The sequence below is a fragment of the Lathamus discolor genome, chromosome Z (genome assembly GCF_037157495.1).
Source record: "Lathamus discolor isolate bLatDis1 chromosome Z, bLatDis1.hap1, whole genome shotgun sequence".
Taxonomy (NCBI): Eukaryota; Metazoa; Chordata; class Aves; order Psittaciformes; family Psittacidae; genus Lathamus; species Lathamus discolor.
The window spans coordinates 83,543,470-83,570,211 of record NC_088909.1 but is presented as its reverse complement, the minus strand read 5'-3'; the positions used below and the strand labels follow the sequence as shown (position 1 = coordinate 83,570,211).

General features: G+C 41.6%; 1 protein-coding gene across 1 annotated transcript in view; it reads right to left on the bottom strand.

Annotated features, from left to right (window-relative positions):
- The window catches only part of MAP1B (microtubule associated protein 1B), a 68,561-nt gene extending 50,224 nt beyond the window's left edge, over positions 1 to 18,337 (bottom strand). The window contains exons 1-2 of the mRNA XM_065662543.1: positions 18,138 to 18,337; positions 13,381 to 13,482 (exon numbers count right to left, since the gene is read on the bottom strand). Of these exons, the coding sequence (XP_065518615.1) occupies positions 13,381 to 13,482; positions 18,138 to 18,315 (280 nt within the window). The 5' untranslated portion in view covers positions 18,316 to 18,337. The remainder of the gene's footprint in view (positions 1 to 13,380; positions 13,483 to 18,137) is intronic.
- Between the last annotated feature and the right edge of the window lie 8,405 nt (positions 18,338 to 26,742).

The window sequence follows — 26,742 nt, the reverse complement described above, 5'->3', positions numbered from 1 at the left end:
AAAAATGCAGGGGAATGCTTATGGAACATGAAGCCAATATAGCTGCATTTCCCCCCCAGAGATTAAAATAACTGTTTGATATATTTTCTCTTTTGGGGGACGAGAAATCCCGTGAGTTTTAGCATTTACTCTTGGCGAAGAAATGTAAAGGCTGCCATTAGATTCCATTGGAAGCTCCCACTGTCTTGCATGACAGACAGAGTCTCACAATTTTATTTTTTTTTTCCATATGAACTGTGATAAGTGTGGCACACTTAATTTTCTGAGGGAATTACACTGAGAGGAGAACTCATACTAGACGTTAGCAACTGACATGCCTGATGCTAGTTCTAAGTTGTGCAAGCGCACAAGTATTCTTTCCTAAATTAAGAAAAAACTGCATGCCTGTTGAGAACAGCATAAATAGTAACAAGCGATACACAAATAAATAAAATATTTAATAAATATTTGAACAAATAAATAACGTTGTGGTTGACCTGCCTTCACTGAGATCAAGAGCAAAATTCTGACAGATTTCAAAAAATTTCAGATACAACACTTTTTTTGCTACAAATTCAGTCTAAATTTGAAGAAAAGGGAGATTCATTTATGCAGAACTAGCCAAATCAGCTGTATTTGACAGTTTGAGAATTTGGTAGTTGTGATCTTTATTGCATTTTTTTGAGATGGCTGCACTTAGCAGGTCTATAGAAGGGCAACAAAGCTGGTGAAGGGTCTGGAGCACAAGTGTGATGAGGAGTGGCTGAGGGAACTGGCGTTGTTTAGTCTGGAGAAAAGAAAGCTCAGGGGAACCTTATCGCTCTCTACAACTACCTGAAAGGAGGTTTTAGTGAGGTGGGGGTTGGTCTCTTCTCCCAAGTAACAAGTGATAGGACAAGAGGTAATGGCCTGAAGCTGTGCCAGGGGAGGTTTACTAGGAAAACTTTCTTCACAGAGAGGGTGCTCAGGCATTGGAACAGGCTGCCCAGGACAGTGGTGGAATCACCGTCCCTGCAAGTGTTCAGAAAATATGTAGATGAAGCCCTCAGTGGTATGGTTTAGTGGTGATCTTGGCAGTCCTGGGTAATGGTTGGACTTGATGATCTGAAAGGTCTTTTCCAGCCTAGCTGATTCTATAGTTTTCTATATAGTTTTCTATAGAATCTATAGATTTCTACAGTGATTCTATGATTTTGCAAAGTTACATTACTGTGTAGTTCATAAGACATTAACCTCAAAAATTGAATTTAAAAACATAGGAATCTTTATAATATATAGTATTTTAAATATATATTACATAACATGAGTAGCAAATTCAACCATGTAAATAAATCCAAATTACATAAAACTCAGAGAAATGTTTGTTTTCTGTACAGGTCCTTTGCGAATCCTCACAACTGAGCAGATCTTGCGTATTGTTCCAACATGCTCCCTAGGGGAAAACTGCTTCCCTTGCACAAAACACTAGGATTAATTTGAGGGGGGAACAGGAGGAGAAATAAGGAAAAAATAAGATTGACAATGACCTGACCATGCAAGCTCATCACGTGGCAGTTCCTGGATGGCCACCGTAAATCTGGCTAGTTACATGAGCATTTAGAAGACTAGACCGCTTCATACTCATCTTTCACATCAAATTTGGATAACCAGGATAAATGTTATGGAATTAAGCTATCCAAAGTTCCTCCCAGCATGACAGCCGTATATTCCTCACAGTTACATATTTCTGCTAGGCTTGATCATTTTTAGCCAATGCCTTGGTGCTTTTTATATCCTCTCTTATACTCTACACTGCTGCAAGGGATGGGCAGCTGTCCCTGAACCCAACTCCCTTTATCAAACCTACATATCAGAGGAGAACAGCAAGGCACAGGAACACAGCTGAAACTAGAGAGAGTGCACGGTCTGTCAGCATTAATCCTTTTTAGTATTCTGCTTCACACCAGAGAGGATTTAATTGTTTCTTAAATGACTCTAGGGCCTCTGAATGAGCAAACCTGTCTAACAGAGCAGACATTTATTTGAAAGAATCTTTGTAATAAATACTGATCTATCGTATCTGTAGATCATTCTGGAGACACAGCAATCTCTCCTTGCCTAATTAAACTATGCTAATATGAAAATGCAGGCTAGCCCCATAAGGTACAACTGATCTGGAGTGTGGAAATGCCTGGAAGTCACAAGCTCTGGGAAGAGAGGCTGGGAAGCACACAAACTCCGCCTGCATGCTAATGAACTCCACCAGATCATAATCCATACAGATGCAATTTATATTCTCTTCCATAACTTCATCCTCAAAGTCTTCTAATTAACCCTCAGCCATGAGATAAGCATGGTGCAGAGGTGGGGATGGCACAGCAGAAGTGACAAAAGGCAAAAGACTCCTCCTTGACACTTCTCTTCCCCAGGGTTTGAAGGTTGTGTCACTCACTAAGAAGGGTAATCAAAATGTCATTTACTTCATCCCCCCATAGTATTTTAACTTCTACGCTGTAAGCATCCTAGATTTAGGACCAGCAAGAACGTTTTAGTAATTAGAAAGCACACATTTGCACAGACACGCGGCTGCACTTAGAAACATTTCACTCCCACTTGACATGGAGCTTTGTTAGACATGGCTGACAATATTTCACCAGCTTGGCTTAAGATTTGCACAAGCACTCAGCTTCCTATAGATGTCTAGGTCTAATGAAAGTCAGCTGATTTATTGCCAATGCCAGCACCGCCCAGCTCACAAGGAAGCCGTAGAAGAGAATTGCTGGGTTTTATTTCAAGTGGTGCCACAGCAACCCAGCAGTGCTGCATTCAATTTTATGTAGAAACCAGCTCCCCGCAAACATTTCCCTCCAACACTTTATAAATGGGATCTACAAATTGCAATTCTTCAACAGCAGTTCAATGCTGCCCTAACACATAACAGGGTAGATCTGGTGGGACCCTTATGTTTTCAGTAATATTACTCATAATTTACAAGCGTTAAAAGCAAAATTTGTCAAAGTGTCATAGCAATCACAATTAAAGATAAATTCCTGACTACGTTTTTGGTTATTTGAGAGGTTTTGTTTGTTGTTTGTGTTGGGTTTTTTTATGTAAGTGGTAAAAGAGGGCTGCTCCCAGCAGCCTTTAGAGCCCTAGTACTTTGCCCACAGTCAACTCAGCTGAAAACCATTTGAATTCCATCTACCAGTATTTGCGTATATCAAAAGTATTTTGTCCATAGAGATATGTGCGGGTATTCAGCTTCATAAAATCGTGATCACGTGTGGTTTTTTTTAAACACAACTCAGATCTGAAGGAGTTACACAAATTGGTGAATGGCTAATCTCAGCTTTTCATCTTTGGTGTTATTTTCAAATCAAGTTGAGTGATCCCTGTAGTAATTACTTTCTAACATCTGGCTGGTAGCGTATTTGAAGAGAGTTGGTAGCCTCATTTTGAATTCTAATGAAGATCGCACTGCATAAATCACTGATACTAGGTTCCCTACTGGCACACTTTGCAGAGCAGTCCCTAAAGGGAAACTGAAGCAAGACAAAAAAAACCAAAAAATCAATGTCATTACATCCCTGCAACTGAATAATCCGTATCAAGGACTGTCCACAGCATCTAAGTGTGACTGCTACAGTCAGTCTTTATGTATTGGAGGGGAAAAGTTAAGGACCAAACTTCAGGTCTCTTGATTCGGGATGTATCACGTGTTCTACAGTCACTTAGAAAGCCATAAGGTTGGGTTTTGTTTTCTATCCATAAAAAAGGCAAAAGGCCACACAGCGAATAGACTTGTATGAACAAGTATTTTTAGACAGACAATACTGAAATGCTTTGTCGAACTATATGCTACTATATGCTACTATATGCTAGTATATGCTGTTAGGAATATTCTGTATTCCTAACAGACAGTTATAGCTTAGACTGAGACAGGGAAAAACATGTGAGATACATTAAACCTCATAAGTGAATTGGAGTCTACTTGCATAGATCTCAGGTCTTTTATTCTACCCTGTGCTTTAAATTCAACATGGGAGAGGACGCACTGCTGCACTTCTTGGTGTGGTTATATTGCAGCTTCAAAAGAGGGGAAGCTCAGGTCTGTTAGAGACTGCAAATCTGTATACATGATCTGTAAGGCTGATTTCCTCAGCTGTATCTACAGTGTGTGTTAATTTATGCACAAACATAGCTGCATATATAGGGGTCTTGCTTTTCCCCCTGCTGGCTCTGCAGAGTTAATGTAAAGTTAAGCATTTTCATAAATAATCACTATCTGTGGTCTTCTAACTGAGAGACCTCTCACCTGCATGAGCTATGCTTTGTTTTTCCTCTGTTGACTATAAGATTTGAAGTTTGACAAGCACATTTACAGTTGTAAATGAACTTCTTCCTTCATCCTTCACAGTCAACAGAGATGCATTTTCTGAAATTTAAACTCTGAGCAAGTTGTCAGAGCAAAATAGAAAACATATGTCTCACATTAAGTACTACAGCCTAAAAACAGCACAGAAGTTTGTATGCGCTCATTTACTGCACAGTATGAGTACGGGCATTGAGAATGCCATCTACTGGCAAAAAAAAGCACAAGGGAGCATAATTCTATGGCAGACGACTTCCAGAAAAGGGAAAGGGTAAGAAAACATGTTAGTTTGTTTGGGGTTTGTTTGGGTTTTGGTGGTTTGCTTTTTTTTTTTTTCTTTTTTGATTGCTCATTTCAAAGTGTTTTTTAAACCGAGTATGCTGAAATTTATGTAGAAACTTTGATGGAAATGAGTTTTGAACCTGAAGTATATTATCATAGCTTAACTTTGTACTGGAAGAGGACAATGTTTGATAGTAGTAACAATTTAAAAGATATTAGAGATAATGATAAAATATGAATAGAGCCACGACACTGAGATTGCTTGCACTGTCCTATGGTTCCTCTTATTTTACAGGATTTCAAAAATGATTCTCAAGAGTTCTTTAAAAGTTTGGTGGAAATATTCAGTCTAAACCTTTGAGACTAAAATCTGAAAAAGCATCAGACTCAGCAGTGAATCTGTTTGTTGTTGTGCCGTCAGCTATAGCAACCATGTTTCCAAGCTCTACACAGCCAATTTGTGATTTGATTGCAAATAGTCATCTCAGTGTTAACTCCACTTACAAATTAGTAACTGTTGTCATAGTACTGTGGCAAGGCAGATTCAGATAAGCTACATCGCTGCTGGTTTGAAAATCTTTTTTCTCCCCCAATGATTATTGATAAGATTTTTTATTGTGTCCGTGCCACACCTAGCCAACATCATTGGTTAGTCTAGGTTACCTAGGTTATATAACGAAAACCAGTAGGTCTAACATGGACCTAATACTCTCTGGGAGTGTCCCATCTTTGCAAGTAAGTCACAGACATGGAATAGCACAAGGAGTAACCTTTGGTGGGGTCCAGCAAGGTCTTTGGTTTAAATCTAATTCAATCATTGCCTAGGTTAAAGTAACAATCACTGACAAAGAGACAGCAATCTGCTCAAAAGGAAGAGCAACAGAAAAGCTTGAAGTGCCAGAAGCAGCCTCCAGCATACTTAATACCAGGGGAAGCCAGAGCTATTTAAAGGGAAAACTACATAACATCATTTCTGAGCGGAGCCTTCTCTGACCACAGCTTTTTCTGAACTCGTCTCTCAAAAAAGTACACATTCCTTTATTGTTAGCTGTGGTGTGGCTCCAAGAAAGGCAGCAAGCCTGGAAGTGCCAGTACTGGCAAGACGCCACTCACATTTTATCACTTAACTACAGTGGCTTACTGCAACATATAGGAAGTCTGTAGGAGGAACAGCATTGGGGAAAAGAAGAAAAAAGTACGTGTAATCTAGGATGAGCAAAGGCTTCTCTGTAGTCTTGAAAACATCTGCTAATATCAAGCCTCAGCATTGCACTCATTTTAGGGAAGCAGAAGGAAAGACACAATGTTTAAAATAAGCTAAAGAAACAAAAAGATAAATCAAGAAAATGGGAAAAATAGTCTTGGACATCAGTGTCACAGATTAAAGCCTGTACGCTTTGTACATGCAAAACATGCCCTTGCAGACATACCAAAGCTGCGTCTGAAACATGGCAATGGAGTCTGCCAGCTCAGAGCTGTGGTGAACCTAAATACTGATGTGATGAGATCTCCTGATGGTCTTTTGAGAGGCCCATCACTGATGAGATCATTCTGCTCCCAGGGAGTGAAGTCTGGAACTGCACCTGCCATGGGTAGTGGTACCAGCTCATCTGGAGCTGGTAGATAGCTCTACATAGGGATGCCTTGCACCACAACTCTTTCACTTCCAATAGCAAAAAAAAGCTTTCAAAGTGCCCCTTCTCTCAAAGTCATCCCTGCTTGCTCGTGACTACAAGACAAGAAGGGAAAAACTGCTACTATGCCAGGACCTGAACATTGCTCTGGGCTGAACATGGAACACTATCTACTACCCCCCTGGAAAGCAGCAGGCATTGTGTTGAAAACTCGTTAGATTCTCAGAGCCCAAAAAGCACAGGAGGACAGTTAATTTCATAGATTCCAGGATGCCTCCAACATTTTCAGGGAAAAACACTCAAGTTAGAAATGGACTGATAGTTAGATTGGCATCAACTCTGCAAATACCTGACGTGCTCTGTGAAACTAAAAAATAGTAGAAGACATCTAAAATACAGCAAATCTTTAAGTCTCTTCCAGATTCTCTGCAAAAAAAAATGATTCCTTGGCCTAGAATTTGCTTTCAGTTTAAACCAATTTAACCACAAAGGGAGCACACAGGCCCCGAGACGATCCAGAAGTCAAAACTGCACCTTTTTATGTAAGTATGGCTCTAATGCACAATGGCATCATACTGTTCAATGGACTCAATAGTAAGCCTATACTGTTTAAGGAAACCTGAATGCTTTGCATCTTCTCCTTCCTGTGATGACTGTCTAGAAATGGTTGTGGAGGACCCACATCTATTACCATAGCCCAGTAAGCAGGTTTCCCCCACTCAACAGCTCCTCTTAACAAATTAATACTATCAGATCCTGCTATTCAACTCAGAATGAGAATGTTGCCAAAGTCTTCCTCCACATGATAATCCTCTACCTGATATACGATGACATTATCCCACCAAAACTAGAGAGAAATTGTAATTCTGGTTGTAATTACAGCCTTTAATAGGTATAGAGGGTAGTTAGGTGCAGAGCAACTATTCCCACTAGGGATGGTTCAGGAATATGATTGCTGCAGTCAAACTATTTATGCAGTTGAGACACTGTTATGATCAAAAGGGTCCACCTTTATTTTTAGAATCAATCACTTAAATAATACACCATCTCTATTTGGATTTCTTTTTGATGACTTCCATGTCTTCCATGTGTTACGTTGAAAGGTGTTATGTTTTTCATTTGATCCAGCAATATAAGTTGCAGGACACACACACAAAAAAAAAAACCAAACAAACAAAAAAAAAAAAAAACCAAAGCCACACTATTTCAAGTTTCTGTATATATAGTGGATTGAAATGTAAAAAGAATAGTATTCTGTAATACAATTATTAAAGAAGTGGTCAGGAAGATTAAAATTTATGAGGTTGCTAGGAAACATTAAACGTATAAAAACCTAATTAGTATTGAAAAATATTTAAATCTTCCAATTCCAATGAACTTTTACAATCTGAGCTTTGCAGCTAGTGATGGTAAGTTTTAAAAATTCAGTAGTGTTAGACAAATGATTATGAGTAATGCCATTAAATCATTAGCTTGCGACAAGCATTAAATCCTATCCAGAGATACTCTTGAAGACATTGCCTACCACATCGACTTAAAGTACTGGTCACATATGAAATAATCCTTTATTAATTTTTTTCAGCTTGTCTAAACCCCATGCAGGATCTGAAAGACCAAAGGCACAGCCTGAGGTTCAGAAACCATGCTGGATGGCCATAATACCCATGCCAGGATATGCACTGAACGTTTCAAAGCCCCAAGATCTGAAGCAAGCCTGCTCTAGCTGGGTTCACTTCTCAAGGTTCTGTCAGACTTCATCCCATATTTATTTCCCAGTTCAATGATGGTGCCAGCAAAAAATGACTTAAACATAAAAAGATGAAAGCTAGGCTTCCTTCTCCTCTGTTTTAATTTTTAACTAGTCTGTTTTGTCTGTCCCAAGTGTCTGGGACAGTTTTCATGACACCAATTTCATCACACCTACAGTGAACCAGGGAACTCCAGTCCTTCCCTAATAAATCTTTAAAAGCAGCAGAAATTCCAGGCAATTAAAAAAAAATAAGTCTTGGCAAAGTTAAGAAAAACTGACACCTGAGAAAAAGGTTGTCGATGACAACCAGAAAGTAGATGAAAAAGTGGCAATGATGTTCTGGTTACACATTTATTATAAATCCATGATGGAAGAGATGAGAGTTAAGTCACCTGTAAATAGTAATGGGCAAATATTGTTTAAGTCTTCAGTTTCAAATGTCCCACACAGACAAAATATTAGGAAAGAAAGCTTGAAGTATCATAAGAGACAAATTAAGAATTAGAATTCCATAAGGGTTTGTTAAGTAACCTTTAACAAAATAACCTTGGGAATATACCATTATGTATGCTGAATTAAAGAAGAATGGGGATTCTGATTTCATAACAGAGTTGAAATTCTATCATTATCCACAGCTAACTTAATCTCATACCTCTGGTAGCTGCCTCACACAGGCCAAAAGCTTGTTCTCATAAAATAGGGGCTATTCTAAGGCCACTGAAGTTATTGTATGTACTTGTGATGCAAGGCATTTAAAAATATCCTCTCAGTCATTTTGCTGATTCATGCTAACACCTTAGCATCAGCAGGTACTGGTGTTTTGGCAGCAATGTAAATTCATGCTAATTTTCTTCGAGATCACTCCTAAAGAAGCAGAAATGGAAGTCAGTGCTAGAATGATTGTCACATAAGCACAACAATTTATTCACTGAAGAAAAAGTCATTTATTAGCCCATCTCTGGAATTTTGATTAGTACTAAGAAAGGAAAGCTTTGACAATTCATGTATCCTAACATGTAGGCTGTTGCACTGTAACTCTTTCCTGAGCCACCAAAATCCTAATATATCCCACAAAAAAAGCTGGCAAGTGGATGAGAGCTGGATGTGTGCCTCCAAACCAACTGTTGCCTGCAAGGACATGGGAGATCCCCAGCCTTGCTCTGCTGGGCAGCCCCAACACTACAGCCTTGAACTGATGGCAGCAGCACCCTGTGGGGATACCATTCACTGTCGCAGCAGCCTGAGTCAGCTCAATTCCCTGTTCAAGTCTTATTCTGCCTCCATTTTCTTTCTTTGAAGGCATGAATACTTCAAGACAGAAAACAATTCTGGTAAACAACTAAAATTAACTTCTCCAGTGAGCTAAAGTGACTCCTCTCAATAGCTATTTCAACTATCATAGTCTCTAATAGCTGAAGAATTACATTTATAGGCTGTCCCTAAATGCATATAGCAGACTACTTCAGATTTTATGTGAATTGAACTCCAAGGCAGTTAATGATGGTGCTCCGACAGCAGCTGAGAAATGCAGCCTGGACTTCTTGGATCTTTTTCTTTCATTTTAACTGATAGATTTTGCTCAAAAAGCTATTTCCCCTTTACTTCACAAATTTTGATGGACTGATTTCCAGTGGGACAGCAGTAAGTCCATGCCCTTTAGGGTTTTATCAGCAACTTCACAAGCTCACAGTGCAAACTACTAGGTGGGATATTAACTGGGTTTGGATCTTGGGTGAGCCTTAACGAAAAGAATTCTCAGATCCAAAAATTCTCCACAGGATACTAGCAGTTCTAAACAGTAACTTTTGAAATGGGAACTGCCAGAATGAAAACTGGCTTTTTGGGGGTCATGACCATGTCAGAGAACAAAAACCTTCTTTAGGATGCCTGAAGTAGGTAAGCCCACTGCTGCTGCAGATGTAGGTGGCTGCCGAGGGGACACCAAACATGTTTTGTATTTTGCCAAGGTCCCCCCTGGCCACAGGCAGGCTGGAGGAAATAAAGTCTTGGGCACAGGTAAAGAAGGACTCAAGACAGTACAGTCACCAACTGCTGACTTAGGGGCATCAGGAGACCTCCTGGTACTGCTCAGATAGGAAACGTGTCTTCAACAGATAGATGTTCTTCGTAACAACAGGACAAAGTAGTCACAGTGCGCTGTTTAGGAGGTATCTCTTAGAAAGTAACTACCAAATAGCTATTTAAATAAATAACTACAAATAACTACCAAACAGCTATTTAAATAAAGTAGATTTAGTCTAGGCAAGGGCTTGAATACACACCAATGCAACAGTCAAGTGGCCCCAGGAGGAAGCTGAAGGACAAAACAGCAGGTGTCTTGCAGAAAGGCCCTCAACAGCTTCACCCTCCTCTACCCCAAAACCCATTTACTTGGTCTTTTATGAAGCTGCTTTATGCAGCTGAAACTTTAATTAAGAAAAGATTGGTAGGTACAGCTGCAGCTTCAGATACAGCTGCAGTTTCAACAGAGCTCTTCCCAAGTCTCCACTTGCTCTGCCTCTCCATCCAACACACAGTTCCTTTTCCACCATGCACGTTACAACTCATTGTTTGAATCTTTATCCTTGTGATATTAACATAAGATGGAAGTTATGAGTACATGGCAGAGAACAGAGGCAAGCACTGGAGTACCCATTTTAAGTCATGTTGCTAGTTGTCGTGGCAACCAGCTAATAATCTCTGTTACTCATTTTTTCCCACCAGCACCCAACTTTTCTGCAAAATGTGGTATTATTAAGGAGTCTGCTAACTCAGCTGCTTTACAAGGTATCAGAAAAAAACTGCTGGCATTTCCATTCTGAATCTCATTTTTCAGGAATTACAAGTCATCCGTAAGCTGCCCAGCAGCTGAATATAAGATGCATAAACACCACTGTGACAATCCATTCCCTTGAAAAGATCACAAAAGGAGTGCTGGGGTGCTCCCTGCAGTATCAATATGTACACTATTTTTCACTACACGGGGAGAAAGATTAGACCTTAAATTCCTCAACTGAAAAAACATAAATGCTTTGACAGATATTCTCTCACATGCTTCTCTTTTGACACTGCAGGCACATGGCATGGGGACAGGCTTGGTCCCAGTTCCTCCAAGCTTCCTCTTTGAGAAATCATCCTACTCTTCGCATTGCTGCTGTGCATATCCTTGAGCTACTCTGAGAAGCATACAAGCATGTACTGAGCCAGCACTGCAATTACCATAATTAAACATCATAATCAAACAGGTTTCAGTCAGCAGTCAGACCTAACTATACAAGGAGCTCAGCAGACATACTAGATGACTAACCTTTCTTCAAGAGCAAACTGTCCCTATCTTTGTAAGTTGCACAAAGAGTTCATTCTCAAAGGACTGTGAAAAAGGCTGCTTAATTACATCCCACAGACTACCCCATCACCTTGGATGAATACTTGCCTTGGACAAAAAGTCACCTAGTTACCTAAATGCTGCAGAATTTCTGAGTTTGGAACCATAAGGGAATACTTACTCGCAATCATCTCTTTTGTACAAACATTGACCATTTCACTGCTTATTCAACATTTGGGTGTTGTAACAGAAGTCAAACATTCTAAGGTTTTATTAATGGCATCAAAACACCCTTCTCCCTGTCAAACATTAGAGATGATCAAGGGAGCCTCATGCAGATTCAACATCAGAGAATCACAAAAAGAAACCAAAACAGATGATCCTCTGATCTGGGCAATGGGATTCTGGAGGTGGGCTTCCCCACAGAATTTTAGACAAGAAATTGGTCAAGAAGACTAGCTTTTTTCCTGATCTTCCCTCTATCCAAGTTTCAGGCTCCCTTGATGCTTTTTCAACATGGATGTTGGCAGTTTATTGTTTGAAGATTGAGCAGTGGTAAAAAACACATTCATTATTGCTTGTCACAGAGATGTTGATGAATCCCAGTCTCACGCAATTAAGCTGTAATTCAACACAATGACTAAACAGGCAAGTCTAGACAAACAAAAAAAAAAAAAAGATCAAACCAACATACAGTTCCTAGAGAAAAAATCCTGGAGGATTCTACAGTCATTCTGTTGAAAAAAGGTATTCATAGCCTTATTTTATTTACCATATGAAAGTTGAGTATTTGTTTCATTTTAATTCAAGCAATGATGTTAGGATGTACCATCAAAACAAGACATGCTGGAATATTTGACAAAGGAGAAGCTCAGGATCTTTTTTTTTTCTCCGTAAAGTTTAAGTAAAACACATACATGTTAAAAATGGAATGCATTGCATCTTGCTTTCCTTACAGATACATTCTGCTAATTTGACTTATCATTATCTACCTTCTCTGTAAAACAAAGCAACTAATGTCACTGAGAAGTTGAATTGGCTTCATGACATGTCAAGTGAAATGAAAAATATGTATACTAGGCTTGAGTTCACTTCCATGTCTATCAGGAGCTACATCCCTTAACTAAATCTTCACACTGTGTATTGTTATATTGGCTCTGTCGGTTTTCAAAAAAGGAGAACTGTAGAGTTTTTGGGGATTTTTTTTTCTTACCTCTGGCAATGTTTTACTCACTAAAGATACAGGAAGATATGGCAAAATCTGCTGTGATCTATGCTGAAACAGGAAGAATTAGTTACACAAAACATTTTGGCACATTATGCAAAACCATTAGGTCAATGCTGTCATGGTAGGGGAACATCAGGATCTCATTATCAACAGTGTATAATAACTGACCCCAAGAATATGACATAGTAGCATAATACAGCATTTCATAGCCCCTTTTCACCACAGTTAAGTACTATCTTCAGGAGCATCTGAATACTCAATGATGAGTTACAATACTCATCAGTACCAGGTTGTACTAGTACTGTGCACGTGGCCACAATGATTTCAGTGAAAACAACCTCTGCTCCTTTGAGCAGGTTATACGTTTTTAAGTGAAAAATGTGATCAACTCCACCTATGCTCACTCAGCATTTATGTTGAAGTAATGAGATGTTAGAAAACTTACCAAACACTTGATTCCCATGCAACCAGAACACAGTCAATTTTACACTTCACAAAATTGATTTTTTTTTTTTTGTTTGTTTTGCTTTATTGTATGAATCCTCCAAAGGAAGGATAGGCTTCAAGAAAAGGCAGCAAAAGAAAATTAGTCTTATGAGCCCCGTAAATTTCTCATTTCCTCCTACAAGCCAAAGAAAGTTCCTGTGAGTCAAGGTAGGCCCTCCACCCCTCAGCTACTCACAAATGAAAGTGGACCATACAATTCCTAAGTATTTATTAATTCAATAGTTACAGAAAGAAACCAAACCAAAACAAAACAAACAAAACCAACAAAAAACAAAACCAAACCAAACCCGACTAACATTTGTCAAACACATCCCAAAAACTCACCTCGAACTTCAGGAGAGAATCGAGCTGAATGGCGAGACACAAAAAGTTTCAGTTCTTGGTCCAAGTTGCATTCAACCAAGTTTGTGTCCCATGATCGGATTCCTAAAATTCAAAATACAACGCATACTGTTTTTGCAGTGATTCTGCATTTGCATTCATGCTATTTGCATATTTTTAAATTGCAAAATCAGCTTCTCTCCCCTTCAAGGCTCATAGCTTTTTTTTTTTTGAAAGTGCTGAGTGCTCAGAAGGAACACTCTGGACAGGAATCAGTCACAAGCAAGAGGAATCTGCCTTCCAAAGGGTGACCATCTTCACTGCCCCATCTTAGGACTGCTTGTCCCAACATCCTAGTAGCCACATGATGTCCCTGACTTCACTTTAAAATAGCAATACACAAAACTGATTTACAAAACTGAAAGAGTGGACCACTTGAAGGACTCTTAAATCATATAGCAGGACCACTGTGCTTGTTCCTCTGAGAAAAAAAAAAAAAGACATCATCACCTAGAATGTTGCAAATTAATATTTAAATGCAAAGCATTAAATTGCTGACTTCCTCATTTGAAAGCTTTGAAGCATCCAATATTTTAAATTAAAATTTAAGTAATCTTTTATTTATGAAGTATTAAAATTCTGGTTTTGAGAGTTAAAAATGCTATGCTTGATCTTCTTTCTTTTAAAAAACTATACAGAACATCTCTATTATCTGTTCCCCCCCAGCTACTTAGAAAGTTAAATATATGACGCATGATCAAAAAAGGATTGAAATCTGACTAGAGAAAAAAAAACAAAACTTTGCAGCCAAAAGACAAATTTATTATTCTTTCCACAAGATTTTGATGACCAAAAAAAAAAAAAATCAAAAAACCCCAAACCCAACCCACACAACCTCCCCCAACAAAACAAAAGGGCAATTCTCAATAATTTTCTTGTTTTGAAATTGTTCTGAAAAACCCAGTTTTGAAAAATAGTGAGCAGGCAGTTGCAGTACAGCTAAGTCCAGGCACTGCTATAATTCTGAACACCAACATTATATTTTTTCCTAAAGGAATATCATTAGACTTAGACAAATTAGGTGGCAAACACAGAAGTGACTGTGGGTGAGGAAGTGTCTGGTAGCCCCTCCCTGCATGCCTGACCATGCCTTTGCATGAAATTGTTGAGTTAAATTACTTTGAGGGTTGATGTGGAGACACTTGAAGAGGTGTACATCCATCCCCTCGCCATGAGGCTTTACATTCTCTTTCAAGGCAGCAGAAATGTCAAGACTCTCACTGGCTGAAGCCATGATGTAGGGTTGAAGGATGAGCAGGAGAAAGAAGAGAAAGAAGAGAAACCAGCTCTGCAGTGCCATTGCAGCTCTGGATAGGTTCTCCATGCAAGTAAGAACATCTACATTTCAAGAGCCTGAAGCCTCTTCGGAAAGAATTCATGCAGGGCTTTTTGTTGTCAGCATCCCAGTCCAGTTAGGAGCATGATTACTACTGAAATATGCTACCAGTTATTTAGTAACTGCCATTTGTAACTTTAAATAAATTTGGAAATACAGTATTGCCTGTTTCATAATCACTCAAGAGAAAAATATCTGAGCCATAACCAGCCACCTCCACTTCCTGACTGATGCATCATTGTTCTGAGGCATAAGCTGCAAGTCTTTTCTGTAAGTCTCCTTGTTCTCATTTCTCAAAAATATCTTGGCCATATGGTGCATTTCTGGGGCGTAGTTTTGGCAGACAAATACAGCTCAGCAGGCTTTAATGTTTTCCAGGTGTTGGAATATTTGAGAGCAAGAAAGTAAAGATGACATAATACCATGCATGTATAGTGCATATGAGAACTGTGACTAGTAAACCAACATCAATCTTGAAGCTGACGTACATTGAATGAATGAGTGCTGGACTTCAAGAAGCTTGAAGATAAGCAGCTCACTAGTCTGACAGCAAGCTTGTGCAGGGAGACTACAAAGCCTTCTGGAGGTCAGTTAAGCAACAGGAACTATGATTCAGCAATGCTGCTAATTATAGGGCATGTCCACCATCCCTAGATGCTTTTGTCTTGAATCCAAATTTGCTGTAGGGATAAGATTTGGAGAAGGAGTAGTAAAGACTGCTGAGAGAGGAGATGCCCAAAATACAGAACGCAAAATAAATAGTAGGAAAAAAAAATAAAAATCCTAGACATTCCAGGCACAAAGTAGCCCTAAAAGCTGAAACTGGGATTTGGGTAGAATATTCCAAATCTGCAGCTGCGTGATTCAGCAGTCTAGATGCAAAGGTTATGCATGTATATTATAAAAGAGCTTAATGTATTTATATACATTATATAATCACATCAGGTTTGGGTAGAACGGGCGTAAATCTGGAACCAAAATCCAAGGTCAATCCAATGATGTAGATCATTAACAGCATAGACATAACTATGGAAGCATGGCTGAATTGGAGCTATTGCTTTCTTTCTGCAGTCTTAGGAATGTAATGCCAATAGGCATAGGACTAATCAGACAGCAGGCAGGGCACACCCAGTAGCATCTGCCATATTAGGGGAAAACTCTTGAAGCTTTCTCTTCACTTCCCCCTTCTTTTTTGGTGAATGATGGGTGAGAGGACTGCCTCCTTAGCAAAGTCACAACCCAAATGTAATTACTGAAAATGCATCTTGCCACACCATTCCTTCTTCATGATCTATTAAGAGGTGACTCTGCATTCCAGCAGGTTGTGTAGCATCACGCCACTGATGTGTTATCAGCAGATGTTTTGACACGTTGCTCTGCAGTTTGGCGCATGAATCCACAATTTCCAGTGATGGTACTCAGCAGATGTACCAGAGAAGACAGTGAGGCAGAGCTATCTAGAACCCAAAATGCATTTAAGGCTCTGTGGAGAACAAAGGTTGAAAGAAGCATTTTCTTCTGAACTACAGCACACTTTCCAAAGAAAGAGAGATTAGTTGAGCCCCTATTTGGCTCACAGGCTGAGCTTCAGACTCCAAGTGTACTCATCCAGAACAATGTGCCTCAAAATCTGATCAAGGGTTTTTTTTTCCTAGCAGGCAAAATCTCAAATCAGATCCTCTGACACTAGGAGGAGCAAGGTGACTTCTAATCCAAAAAGATGACTAAAAAGACCAGAGCGTTCCTTCTGAACATCTAAAACTATAAGATGCTTAGTGGCAGGAGATAGCAGCAGAGCTATGCAGCAACAACTGTACAATAGAAGCTTCAAGAAGAGACTGGAGAGCATTTCTTCAGAGGAAGAATGACTTGTATCTTGAGGAGAGAAGTTTTATCCATTTGCTTTATAATTTTTAATAATTTTATGAAAATGCAGCCAATTCACTTCTGGCACAACCGAAAATTAGATAGAATTAGAAGGTGCAATGCTGAAGAGACTCTGAATGACAAAGCATCTGCCTCAGTAATTCTCCCTAGGAGACAATGGTAGCAATAAAGATGAACAGGTCACAGTGAAGCTGGTCAGCTGTGATGAAGAAGCCCTTTACCACAAATAGTCACGAAAAAGAAACAAGACAAATAGCAAACAAAAGCAACAATGCTTGAGAAAGCAACAATAGAGACAAATGAAGTCCTAGCTGGACTGCTGAACCACACCTACATGACAAGGCTGATACCAGTTCTCGGTTACAGGGTCTCTTCCTCCCTGTAACAATGGCAGGTTTCTGAAATCTTCGTTTTCACCAGCCCAGAACAAAAATATTTTATACAAAATCAGGTACCAATTGGGTTTAACAAACTATAGGGTCCGGTGATAATTTTCTTTGTGCTTCATACCACTAGTACTGCAACGGGGCTTCTCCCCCCCACTCCACACCCCACAACTCCCCCCCCCCCAAGTACACCGCAATCTATTGTATTAGAAACCACACTGAGAACTTATAAAACTGTCTTTTCACTTATCATATCTTCCCGTATTGCCGTCTTAAGAAAAGGACAGATGAACAGCGAGTCAAAGTATCCGGTAACCGGACAATAACGAGGCTGAGCACTCAGGTGTTAGCCGTGTTACCCATATGGTTTTTCTTTATTGAAATGTATGTATGCTTTTATAAAGCTCGGGTCCTGGAAGATCCTCCAGCCAAGAGAAGTCTCACCGCCCAAAGTTGGACACAAAGGCGCGGCCGCGCTCTCACTCGGGCAGCCTTTGCCGCCGAGAGGGAAAACGCCCCTAATGCCGCCGGTCTGGTTTGCCGGCGGGGGTCCGCGATTGCGGGCAGCAGCACCGCAGCCCCAGCCCAGCCCAGCCCAGCCCAGCCCGTCCCGTCCCGCCCCATCCATGCCATCCCCAGCCGCGCTCGCCGCCCTTTGTCCGCTCCGGGCTGCCATAGGGACCGCAGTGCGGACCGCGCCACGCCCACCCGCCCGCGTCTCCGGGCGGATGGGATCGGCGGCAGCAGCGGGCTGCCGCCCCTGCCCCTCCACCCGACAATGGCGGGGGGACCGCTGCCATCAGCCCAGTGCGGGTCCCCGCGAGGGCGGCGGCGGAGCGGGGCCCTGCCCGCGGCCGTTCTCCGCAGCGTCCGCGCCCCACCGGGGAAGGATGGAGCCGGGAGAGAGGGGTTCTGCGGCGGGACCCGCGGAATAAAGAGCCGGAGACCGCGGCTTGGCGGCTGGCGTGTCCGTGCCTTGCGGGGGTCGGTGGGGTGTGGGGCGAGCCCCGGGCGCGGCCAAGGAGGGGGAAGCGCTGGCAGGGGGGGTGCCGCGGCGCTGCCTGCGGCGTGACCGCTCCCCGCCGCCTCACCTCGGTCGATGTTGGCGATAGCCCGCCGCAGGTGCTCCTCGGTCACCAGCTCTCCGATGACCACCAGCAGGTAGAACTTGCTGTCGAGGAAGCGGTGGGAGAGGCTGGGCGAGGGAGAGGTGGGGTTGGGTATGCTGCAGGAGGGCTCCGAGTCCACTTCCACCACTACGGTGGCCATCGCCTCCGCCCCGCGGCTCCGGGGCGCTGAGAGGAGAAGGCGGCTCCGCAGGCGGCAGGGAACGAGTGAGGGTGGGTGGGGAGGCGGCGGCGCTTTTATACGGAGACGGTGCAGGGCAGGGACCTGGCGAGGAGGAGGAGGAGGAGGAAGGGGGGGGGGGGAGCCGGCGCATCCCCGCGCCGCCGCCGCGTTTCCAGCATCCACAGCTGATGTCATCTGCGGCAAATCCTGCCCGCGGCGGCCCCCGGAAGCAGGAAGGACGCGGGGGGCGAACAACGCCCCGAGGGGATGCCGCGGGGTGCCCGGCTGGAACAGGACCCGCGCCCCTAGACTGTCCCTCGTCCTTTGCTCTCGCCACGTCCCGGGCGTCCGCCTGCCGGGCTGATCACCGCAGTGTCTGGCTCTGCTGCCTCGGCTCCCGGGGTCGTCCGGCGGTCCCAGCCCCGAGGAGCAGCAGGTGATGCTCTGCCAAACCTGGGAGGCTCGCCGGGAAAGCCGGCACAGGGGCTGCAGCTGCACCACTGGCGCCGACGGGGGAAAAAGCAGTTCCACTGGCCAAGTCTGTGGGGCCTGTCTCCTGCATCGAACTGTAGCATAGTTGAGCCATATTCTGCGCCCCTTCCCCCCCAGATATTCTTGCTACCTTTTTATATTTGAAAGCAGTTCACTTACTAAGATGCTTCAAACATAGCCTTTCTGCACATATTCAAGGCTCATTGTTATATGACTTGGAGCAGAAAAGCACAGGTTGTGGAGAAACTGCTGAAACCCATCTCTTAAAGCTCCAGGAGTTCAAAGGGCTAATTTTGACCAGGCTCAAGCAACTCCAGGGAGCAATGGTATTGGAAAGCACCTGCAATGACAAAAACAAAGGTTTCATTCCTCTCCACTTAGAAGTTAGACATCTGCTCCCCAATAATCACTGAGACCCATTCTAGAGATAAACTCAACCATTTCCTGTTTTATCCTCTCCAAAATGAGATAGAGCGGTCAGATCAATCAGCCTTTCTGAGATGTTCCTCACGTTACTGACAGAAGCAAGGCACTAGTTTACACTAAGCCTCTTATTTGTTATGGCTGAAGTGATGTGGGAGAAATCTCACTGTGACCTAGGAAAGGATATAAACTTTTATAGCCTGTTTTTTAAGATAACCTCTGTCCCTGACTGAGAAGACACTTCCTTTGTGTGCAGCTCCTTCCAGTACTGACTGCTCAAATTCACAGCCGGCTGCTCAGAAACATGGAGTGCTTGCCTGGATGAACCAATACATCAGTCCTGTTTCTTAGCATATGTACTTTGTTCTAGGACATACTGGATTCATTCTAATTAACATGCATTTCAGGTTGTCAATACTGCTATTTGTCTCACTTGCCTGGAGGCACCCACGATGACTGAAATGTCATTGTTGTAGGTGCTGGTCCATAGCGTTTCATCAACCTATAGCACCTAGTTTTTTTAATACAAATAGTTCCTCTGCATAAATGCAAATAAAAACACTGAGAACCTTGGCTACTATGTCATGGTGTGTTTGGATGTTGCATTCAAAGTAGACTGTTTTTCTGAGCTGCTGTTAGTCTGAAGGTTGGGTGCAGGCAAGTATTTTTGTAGCCACGTCAGGTGGCTGAGATGACATGGTGGTAAAGAGCAATGGTGCTCGTTCTTCACTAGAGCTGTAACTGCTGATGAAACAAATGCAATGGCATGGGTGCAGAACTAGCAGCAGTTCTTCCAAAGTTCACAAGGTATTCATACTGTTGCTTTTTGGGTACCCCTGCTCGTCTGAGCCCAGCTGTGAATTTGGTGTTTCCTTGCTGATCCTGGCAGTTTGCATGGGCTAGTATAGATGTCTACCTAGAAATAGTGTCCAACCCCTGTGGCCATGTCCTATATGACCCCCACCCTAATACTGTATTCAAATTACACATAATTTCAAGACTTGCCACATAGTATCCACTGGAGAAAGCCAGCTTTTGGCTGCAATCACTGCAATATGTAGCTTTGGGATACGCCTTTCTTTTCGTCGCCAACAAGAACAGCTGGTCTCTGGAGCAGGGAAGGGGCTTGCCAAAGGGGCTTGCTAACTATTTGCAGAACAGACCAGTTCCTGGACATGAAGGTAAAACAATTACTTGCCTCACAAACACATCAGGTTAAATGCATTACTCTGAGACATATACAACAGTACAAAAAAAAAAAAAAAATCATTGTGTTTGTTTTTTAGCACTCTATTTAAGAAAAATACAAGATACACATAACTGGAAAAATGCCTGTGAATGTGAAAAGAGGTGAAAAGAATGAGTTTTATCAACAAAGAAGATTCTTACATACAGCTAGGCAATACAGGTATGTTTGAAGTAGCCTGCTGATGTAGTCCTCTATATTGTGACATAAAGTAATACGCAGCTAGAACATGATATGATAAACGGTGAATTTTTACAGTCAAACTGTCTTGTGATGGGAGATGTGTCATTCAAACCCTAAGGACATGAGGCTGCCTTTAGAAGAAAATGGTCTTGTGCTGAGCCTTTTAAGGGATGTAGACTTCTGCACTCATCTATTCAAAAGCATATGCTACTTCATCTGAGATGGAAGTTGGACAGGAAAAGATGCTTTAACCTCCTGGATATGTCTCTAAGGAAGCTGCAGGTTCCCAGCTCTGTGGTCAGGGTTCGTTCTGTGACTTGCTTTGTCAGTACTGCACTCAGGTAGTTTTGTTTGTCATCATCCTTCCCTATCTGGAAACCCATTTATATGCTGTAATATGGAGCATACCAACAGATGCACTGCTGAACAAAATGTGGACATGTACTGTACAAAGCTGACTCAGTGCCATGTGACTCTTACTGTTCAAAAGTGATACCAGCTTCCTAGCTGCAGCCGCATCACACAGATAAGCCACTTCAACAGAAGAAACACCAAAACTCAAGTGGACTGTGGAATATGGCTTGCTCTTTTAAACAGACAATGATTGATACCCACTGGTGCGTGGCTTTTGTTTGCTTTGGTTTTGTTCCTTTCGGACATACTGTCGAATATCAAATTGGTGTTCCCGAACTGAATACAGAGGAACATTACATGCAAAGCTGTATTTTTCTCGCAGAGCTGGAATTTTTTTGAGTAAACAGTCAGTTTTAAATTAAGTGCTTGAAGTCTAAAACTAGAACAGTCTTCTTGGTAGTATGTGCTGTTTGTTACCCACTAATATTCAGGGCTTATCCAACTCCTCTCTTCAGGTTTTAAATGAGGTTTCATTTATACACAAACCCTTAGGCTGGCCCCTTCATCTGAGAACAAATGTCACATATCCATGTGCATTAATTACTTAAGAACCTTACTGAAAGTGAGGTGGCTCAGAAGACTGTCTTCACTGAGAGAAACACCATTCTGAGGACTGCACAATGGGTCATTAAGCAAGTTCCTAAAGTGGGTAGCTTTTCATAAGAAAAGGCAGTTAAGGCCTAATGTATTTTGGAGATGAAGCTGTGCCAGCCAATACCAGAGGTGACAAAATCTCAGAATCAGGTCATCTATCCTAGAAGTCATCTATCCTAGTCACTCTGCTCAAGCAGGGCCACCTAAAGTAGGTTACCAAGAGCTGTGTTTAGTTCCTATAGAAAAGGGGGAGTTAAAAAAAATTAAAAAAAAAAAAAAAAGGCGAGGAAAGCAACGCTATTGCTTTTAAAAGTAACATTTTCTCTCACTTTCAACTTTCTCTCTTGAAGCGAGAGAAGTATAACACCAAGTAACATTTTGTATTAGCTCCAAGTGGAAAAAGTTAATTATTTTTTATCAAAGTAATTTTCCTCTTTCTGTTCAGTGGCAGAAGAAGTTATAAGTAAAAATAGGAAAAATACTTTTTTTTTAACTTCAGTGAGAAATGAAAAGGAAAAGCATTTCCTCTTGACTATTAGAAAAGGCAAATCAGAAATTAATAATTTTGAATAAACTTCTCTATGAAGAAACACATAGTTTTGCATAAAAATAAAATGATTGCTTCTCCACTGTTGGAGAGATGATAAAGCAGTGTTAAGTAATGAGATCCTGTTTGCTAATTAGAATGAACCTTGAAATTCAGCTATAAATGACAGTAAAAACATTGAAAGCAATGACACCCATTGTACCGCAAAGCCGCAAGGACAGTTGAAACAGTAGTAGCAGCAAAAATAATGGTAAGACAATGTGAACTCTATGATTCTACCTGGAACAGGTTTCCCAAGGAAGCTGTGAATGCTCCATCCCTGGCAGTGCTCAAGGCCAGGTTGGATGGAATCTTGGGTGACGTAGTTTGCTGTGTGGTGTCCCTGTCCATGGCAGGTGGATTGGAACTAGATGATCTTAGAGTCTTTCCAACCCTAACTATTCTATGATTCTATGAATATGCAACAGGCGGTAGTTTTGAGCTTTCTTTGAGCGGTTTGAACCCCCTCTGAACAAGAGAGACAAGAATGATCTATTGATAATGGCATGTACTTTGCAGGTTTCAGGTGAGTTTTTCAAGTTTTTAATTCTTGCAGAAAGACTGGAACATACAGAACTACTGCTACTAGCACACCAACCTGAGGAGCCCTGCAGTCAAGAGGCTCAAGACATTTCATTTCAAACCTCTTTTAGAGCTCCGTCTTGACTTAAGGAGAGTGCAAATCAAGCCACAGGTTTTGAATTACTATATATACACTAATCTGGGGGGCAGCTGGAAGCTGAGAGTTCTCACAAGGTGATGCTGGCTGCTGTAGCACCTATGTTCAGTTTGTCTGCAGGCAGCCTGAAACCTGCCTGCCCAGGCAGTACACCGTGTCCACAGCCCAACTGGAAGACGATCAGCTGTCTTGTATGTCAGGTGTTAGTCCCATAACTCACTGCAAGCATCTAGAATATATAGAATATATAATATATAGAATATAGAAAAATATTGATGTGCTGTCAGTCACACACTGCTCCATCCTACCCACTCTGATGGGAAAAGGACATGGAGATGCTGTAAAGCAAAGGGCACCTGTTTTTGTTCCCCCCCCCCGGCTGAATCATTTAAAGCTGCTTCTGGGAACTGAACAGCGAGTAGATACTCTATGTGATATTCTTATCTAGCTTTAAGACATGTCTTAAAATACTTTGCAGAAGTTGCCTAATACTACCAGCTCTGCAGAATTTAAACCCAATTATTATTTTACAAGGGTCCATTCTCATGTTCTCTTGAGTACGCTACTGTAGAAAAGGCATATTGCTACTGCATAGATAATAGGAAGCAAAAAGTCCAGACAAGCATTATTTCATACAGTGCACTAACAGGCTTCTGAACATGGGAAGCTCCTGGATCCCCCTGTTGCAGAGGTCAAGCAGACCATGGTTTTGCACTGGGAACAGCCCAGCTCTTCAAGGCCACGCAGTTTCACATATTTCATAGCTGTGACCAGGGTAATGCCTCCTTTTGCACCCTTGCCAGGCTTTTTTTTTTGTGCATGCAAACTACATTCCTACAAGGGTCTTGATGGGGCCTTTCATTCTAGCTCTTTTTCAGAGACCATGGATTTCACCTAAATATTTGCAGTAAGTTACAATTAAATGTGGCCTATTCCTGTAAGAGTAACTTGTGACTCTGGTATTGACTGAAGAGGTTTTGGTCATTCTACTGATGCACTGTTTAGTCTTACTGACACAATAGCCCAGTTCTTTAACCATTTTGACTACACCAAAAACTCCTGCATTTGTATCAAACTCGATACTCTTACAGAATAAACAGTAGAAATGTTCATTGTACATGTCTCTCAAAACATGACATTTTTTCATTAAGAGCACCTACAAGACTGACCATCAGCTTCCTTTCCACTTTCTTGCACTTTCTTTTGTTGCTTAATAGCACTATTACTATTGGTACAATTTTGCAGCATCATTCTGGCTCTTTTTTTTTTCCTTTTTTTTCCTTCCCTTTGGTTTTTGATTATTCTTTATCTGTTTGCTCCATGCAGTCCAATAGGCTGATACAAACTAAAGATGATTTAAGGATGTTTCTTCTGTGATCTTTTCTTTCTTTCTGCTTTATCTGCTCTTTAAAAGTCATTCCTAATCATCAGTGTTTTGCAATAGGTTGGGATGTGCTGACTAAGGCTCGCAATGCAGAATTCAGTGGATGCCCCAACTGGAGACCAGGTAGCAGAGCTGCCCAGAGAAAGCATCAAGCTGAGCATTTTGGCAAAGGGGCCTTGGTTCAGGAGGGGGCAGAGACCACCACCACTGTGCATTTTCATATACCGGGTGTCACTGTCAGTGTTTGCTTTACACTAATGGGAATCTCTATTGGTCCCACCACAGCAGTGCCCCAAGAATCCTTGTGGAGCTGGCATCATGACATGGGAAAGACAAGGCTCTGCTATGATTTATCCCTCAAAATTGTCCTGATTTTTGTCAAGTATCCTGTTTGCCAGGTGTTGCATGATGTCACGAATTGAAACAAACATTAAACCTGGTGCCTTCTCTTCCTTCCTGTTCTCCTCAGGAGAATCAGTGTCTCAGGTGTGGGATGGGAATTCATCATTTGGGGAAAAAGAGGGGAAGAGAGTTGATTCTGCAACCCTGCAAAATCAAAGAGTAACTCAAGGTGGGCATTGGCCAAAAAAGTCACTTCATCCCCTCAGACAAGCAGAATACTTTCTTGCAGCAGTGGTCGTCTGTGCATACAGTTAGGACCTCTGGCATTCCCTGACTCTCAAGATCCCTGCAAAAGCTTTCATTTCTCCTCTGGGCTGTTATGGAAGGTAACAAATACTGACAGCACGCATCAATGGCCTCCGGGGTTTTAAGACTGAGCAAGCAACTTGTTATGATTTTAATTTAATTTCAGCCATTATCAAATTTATCTGCTTTTCTGTGGAGGTGCAGGTTACCACAGCTGATTGACCACAGACTAGATTTTCTGAGTTGTGTGTTACAGCTCCTGAAAGAGCACCTGAAGATTCCCGTGCCCACAGAGACTGCACTGAAACCCCTGTTGTAATAAACAGGGTTGTTTGTACAAAGCAGGGCCAGAGCATCATGTCACAGGATTGCTATGCACCATGCTGCTCTTCTTTTCAATCAATGCCAACATGCTCTGGTGCCAAGTCCAAAAGCCAATGGGATGCTCCCATGAGTAAGCATTTTCCAGACTGAATGCATTATGATGTCTCTGAACTCCATGTCTTTGAGGAGAAATTTCTCCAGATTTTTTGCAGACCCCTGCCTTCCTCTTATGTCTGCATTGTGTCACTGGTAACTTGGCCTGTTCGTCCGCTATTGCGGTTGGACAGGTGCTATTGCACCAGCAGCAAGTGCACAAGAACTAATCAGGGGCATCTAACCTAGCTCCAATTTGATGTTGCCCTGCCTTCTGACTAGGGGCAGCCGATAGAATTTTTGTTTCATTAGAATTGTTTTCCAGTGGCTTCTACACAAATTTCCATTTAAAAGCTTTTCTAAAGCTTTGTTTTGTTTTGCTTTTTCTCTTCCTGAGCATGAGCAGGAAAACATACACCAGAATCTAATAAATGCTGAAAGCCAAGCTGGGTTATTTTGGGCTGATGCATCCACAGTGATACTTTGCACTGAGAATTTAATTATCAGTTCTTTTGATGATAAATAAACCAGGATAAAATCCAGCTCATCTTCCAAGAGCTGAATTTGTTCTCTGCTGCTAAGGCAGTAAAGAATTATAAAATCTTATTTTAGTGAGGATAGTAAGCTTAGGTTATTCTGAAAGAGTGAGAGAAGACCACCTGCCAAGGGGAACAATGTATTTTACATTTGTCACACAGATGTATTTACATTAAGTCATGTATTTGACCTTCACCATTCTCCTGTGTTTGCAGTTTTAAACTGTGGATTTGCTTGGTTTTAGAAAGATGTCTGAAGTACACAGGAGCAAAGGTAGGTGTAAGTTCCTAGAGAACAGAAAAAACAAAGATGTTTCTTCTCTGGATTTCTGTTTACATTCATTTTCTTCTGCTCAATTTCCTACACTTATATTTTGCTTTTAAGTAATTTTCTGCTAATGTTATTCAGTTGTTGTTTGGGCTTTTTTGTTTGTTTCTTACCTTAAGCACATATGCTTTTGATGTCATTGATTAAAAAGTCAGGGTGTCCTGGTTCAGTTTAAACCACGACACAGGGATGTGTTGTCATTTTGCAAATGAGTGAAGGTGAGTTTTCGTAACATAAAATGATCATTCTCTTTTTGCTTTCCTTTTCACTGTCTCCTATCCTGAGGGGTCTCCTCATCTACTCTCCAGATACATTTTAAGCATGCTGTGGTAATATTCACAAGGGAGTTTATTATATCAGAGTTTATCATTCTCAAAGAATTTAAGACCCAGGCACACTGAAGAAAAGTCTCCTGTAAACTGGGTTTTGTTTGGATTTTTTTTTCCCCCACTAGGATAAAACGTAAGAGACTGAAA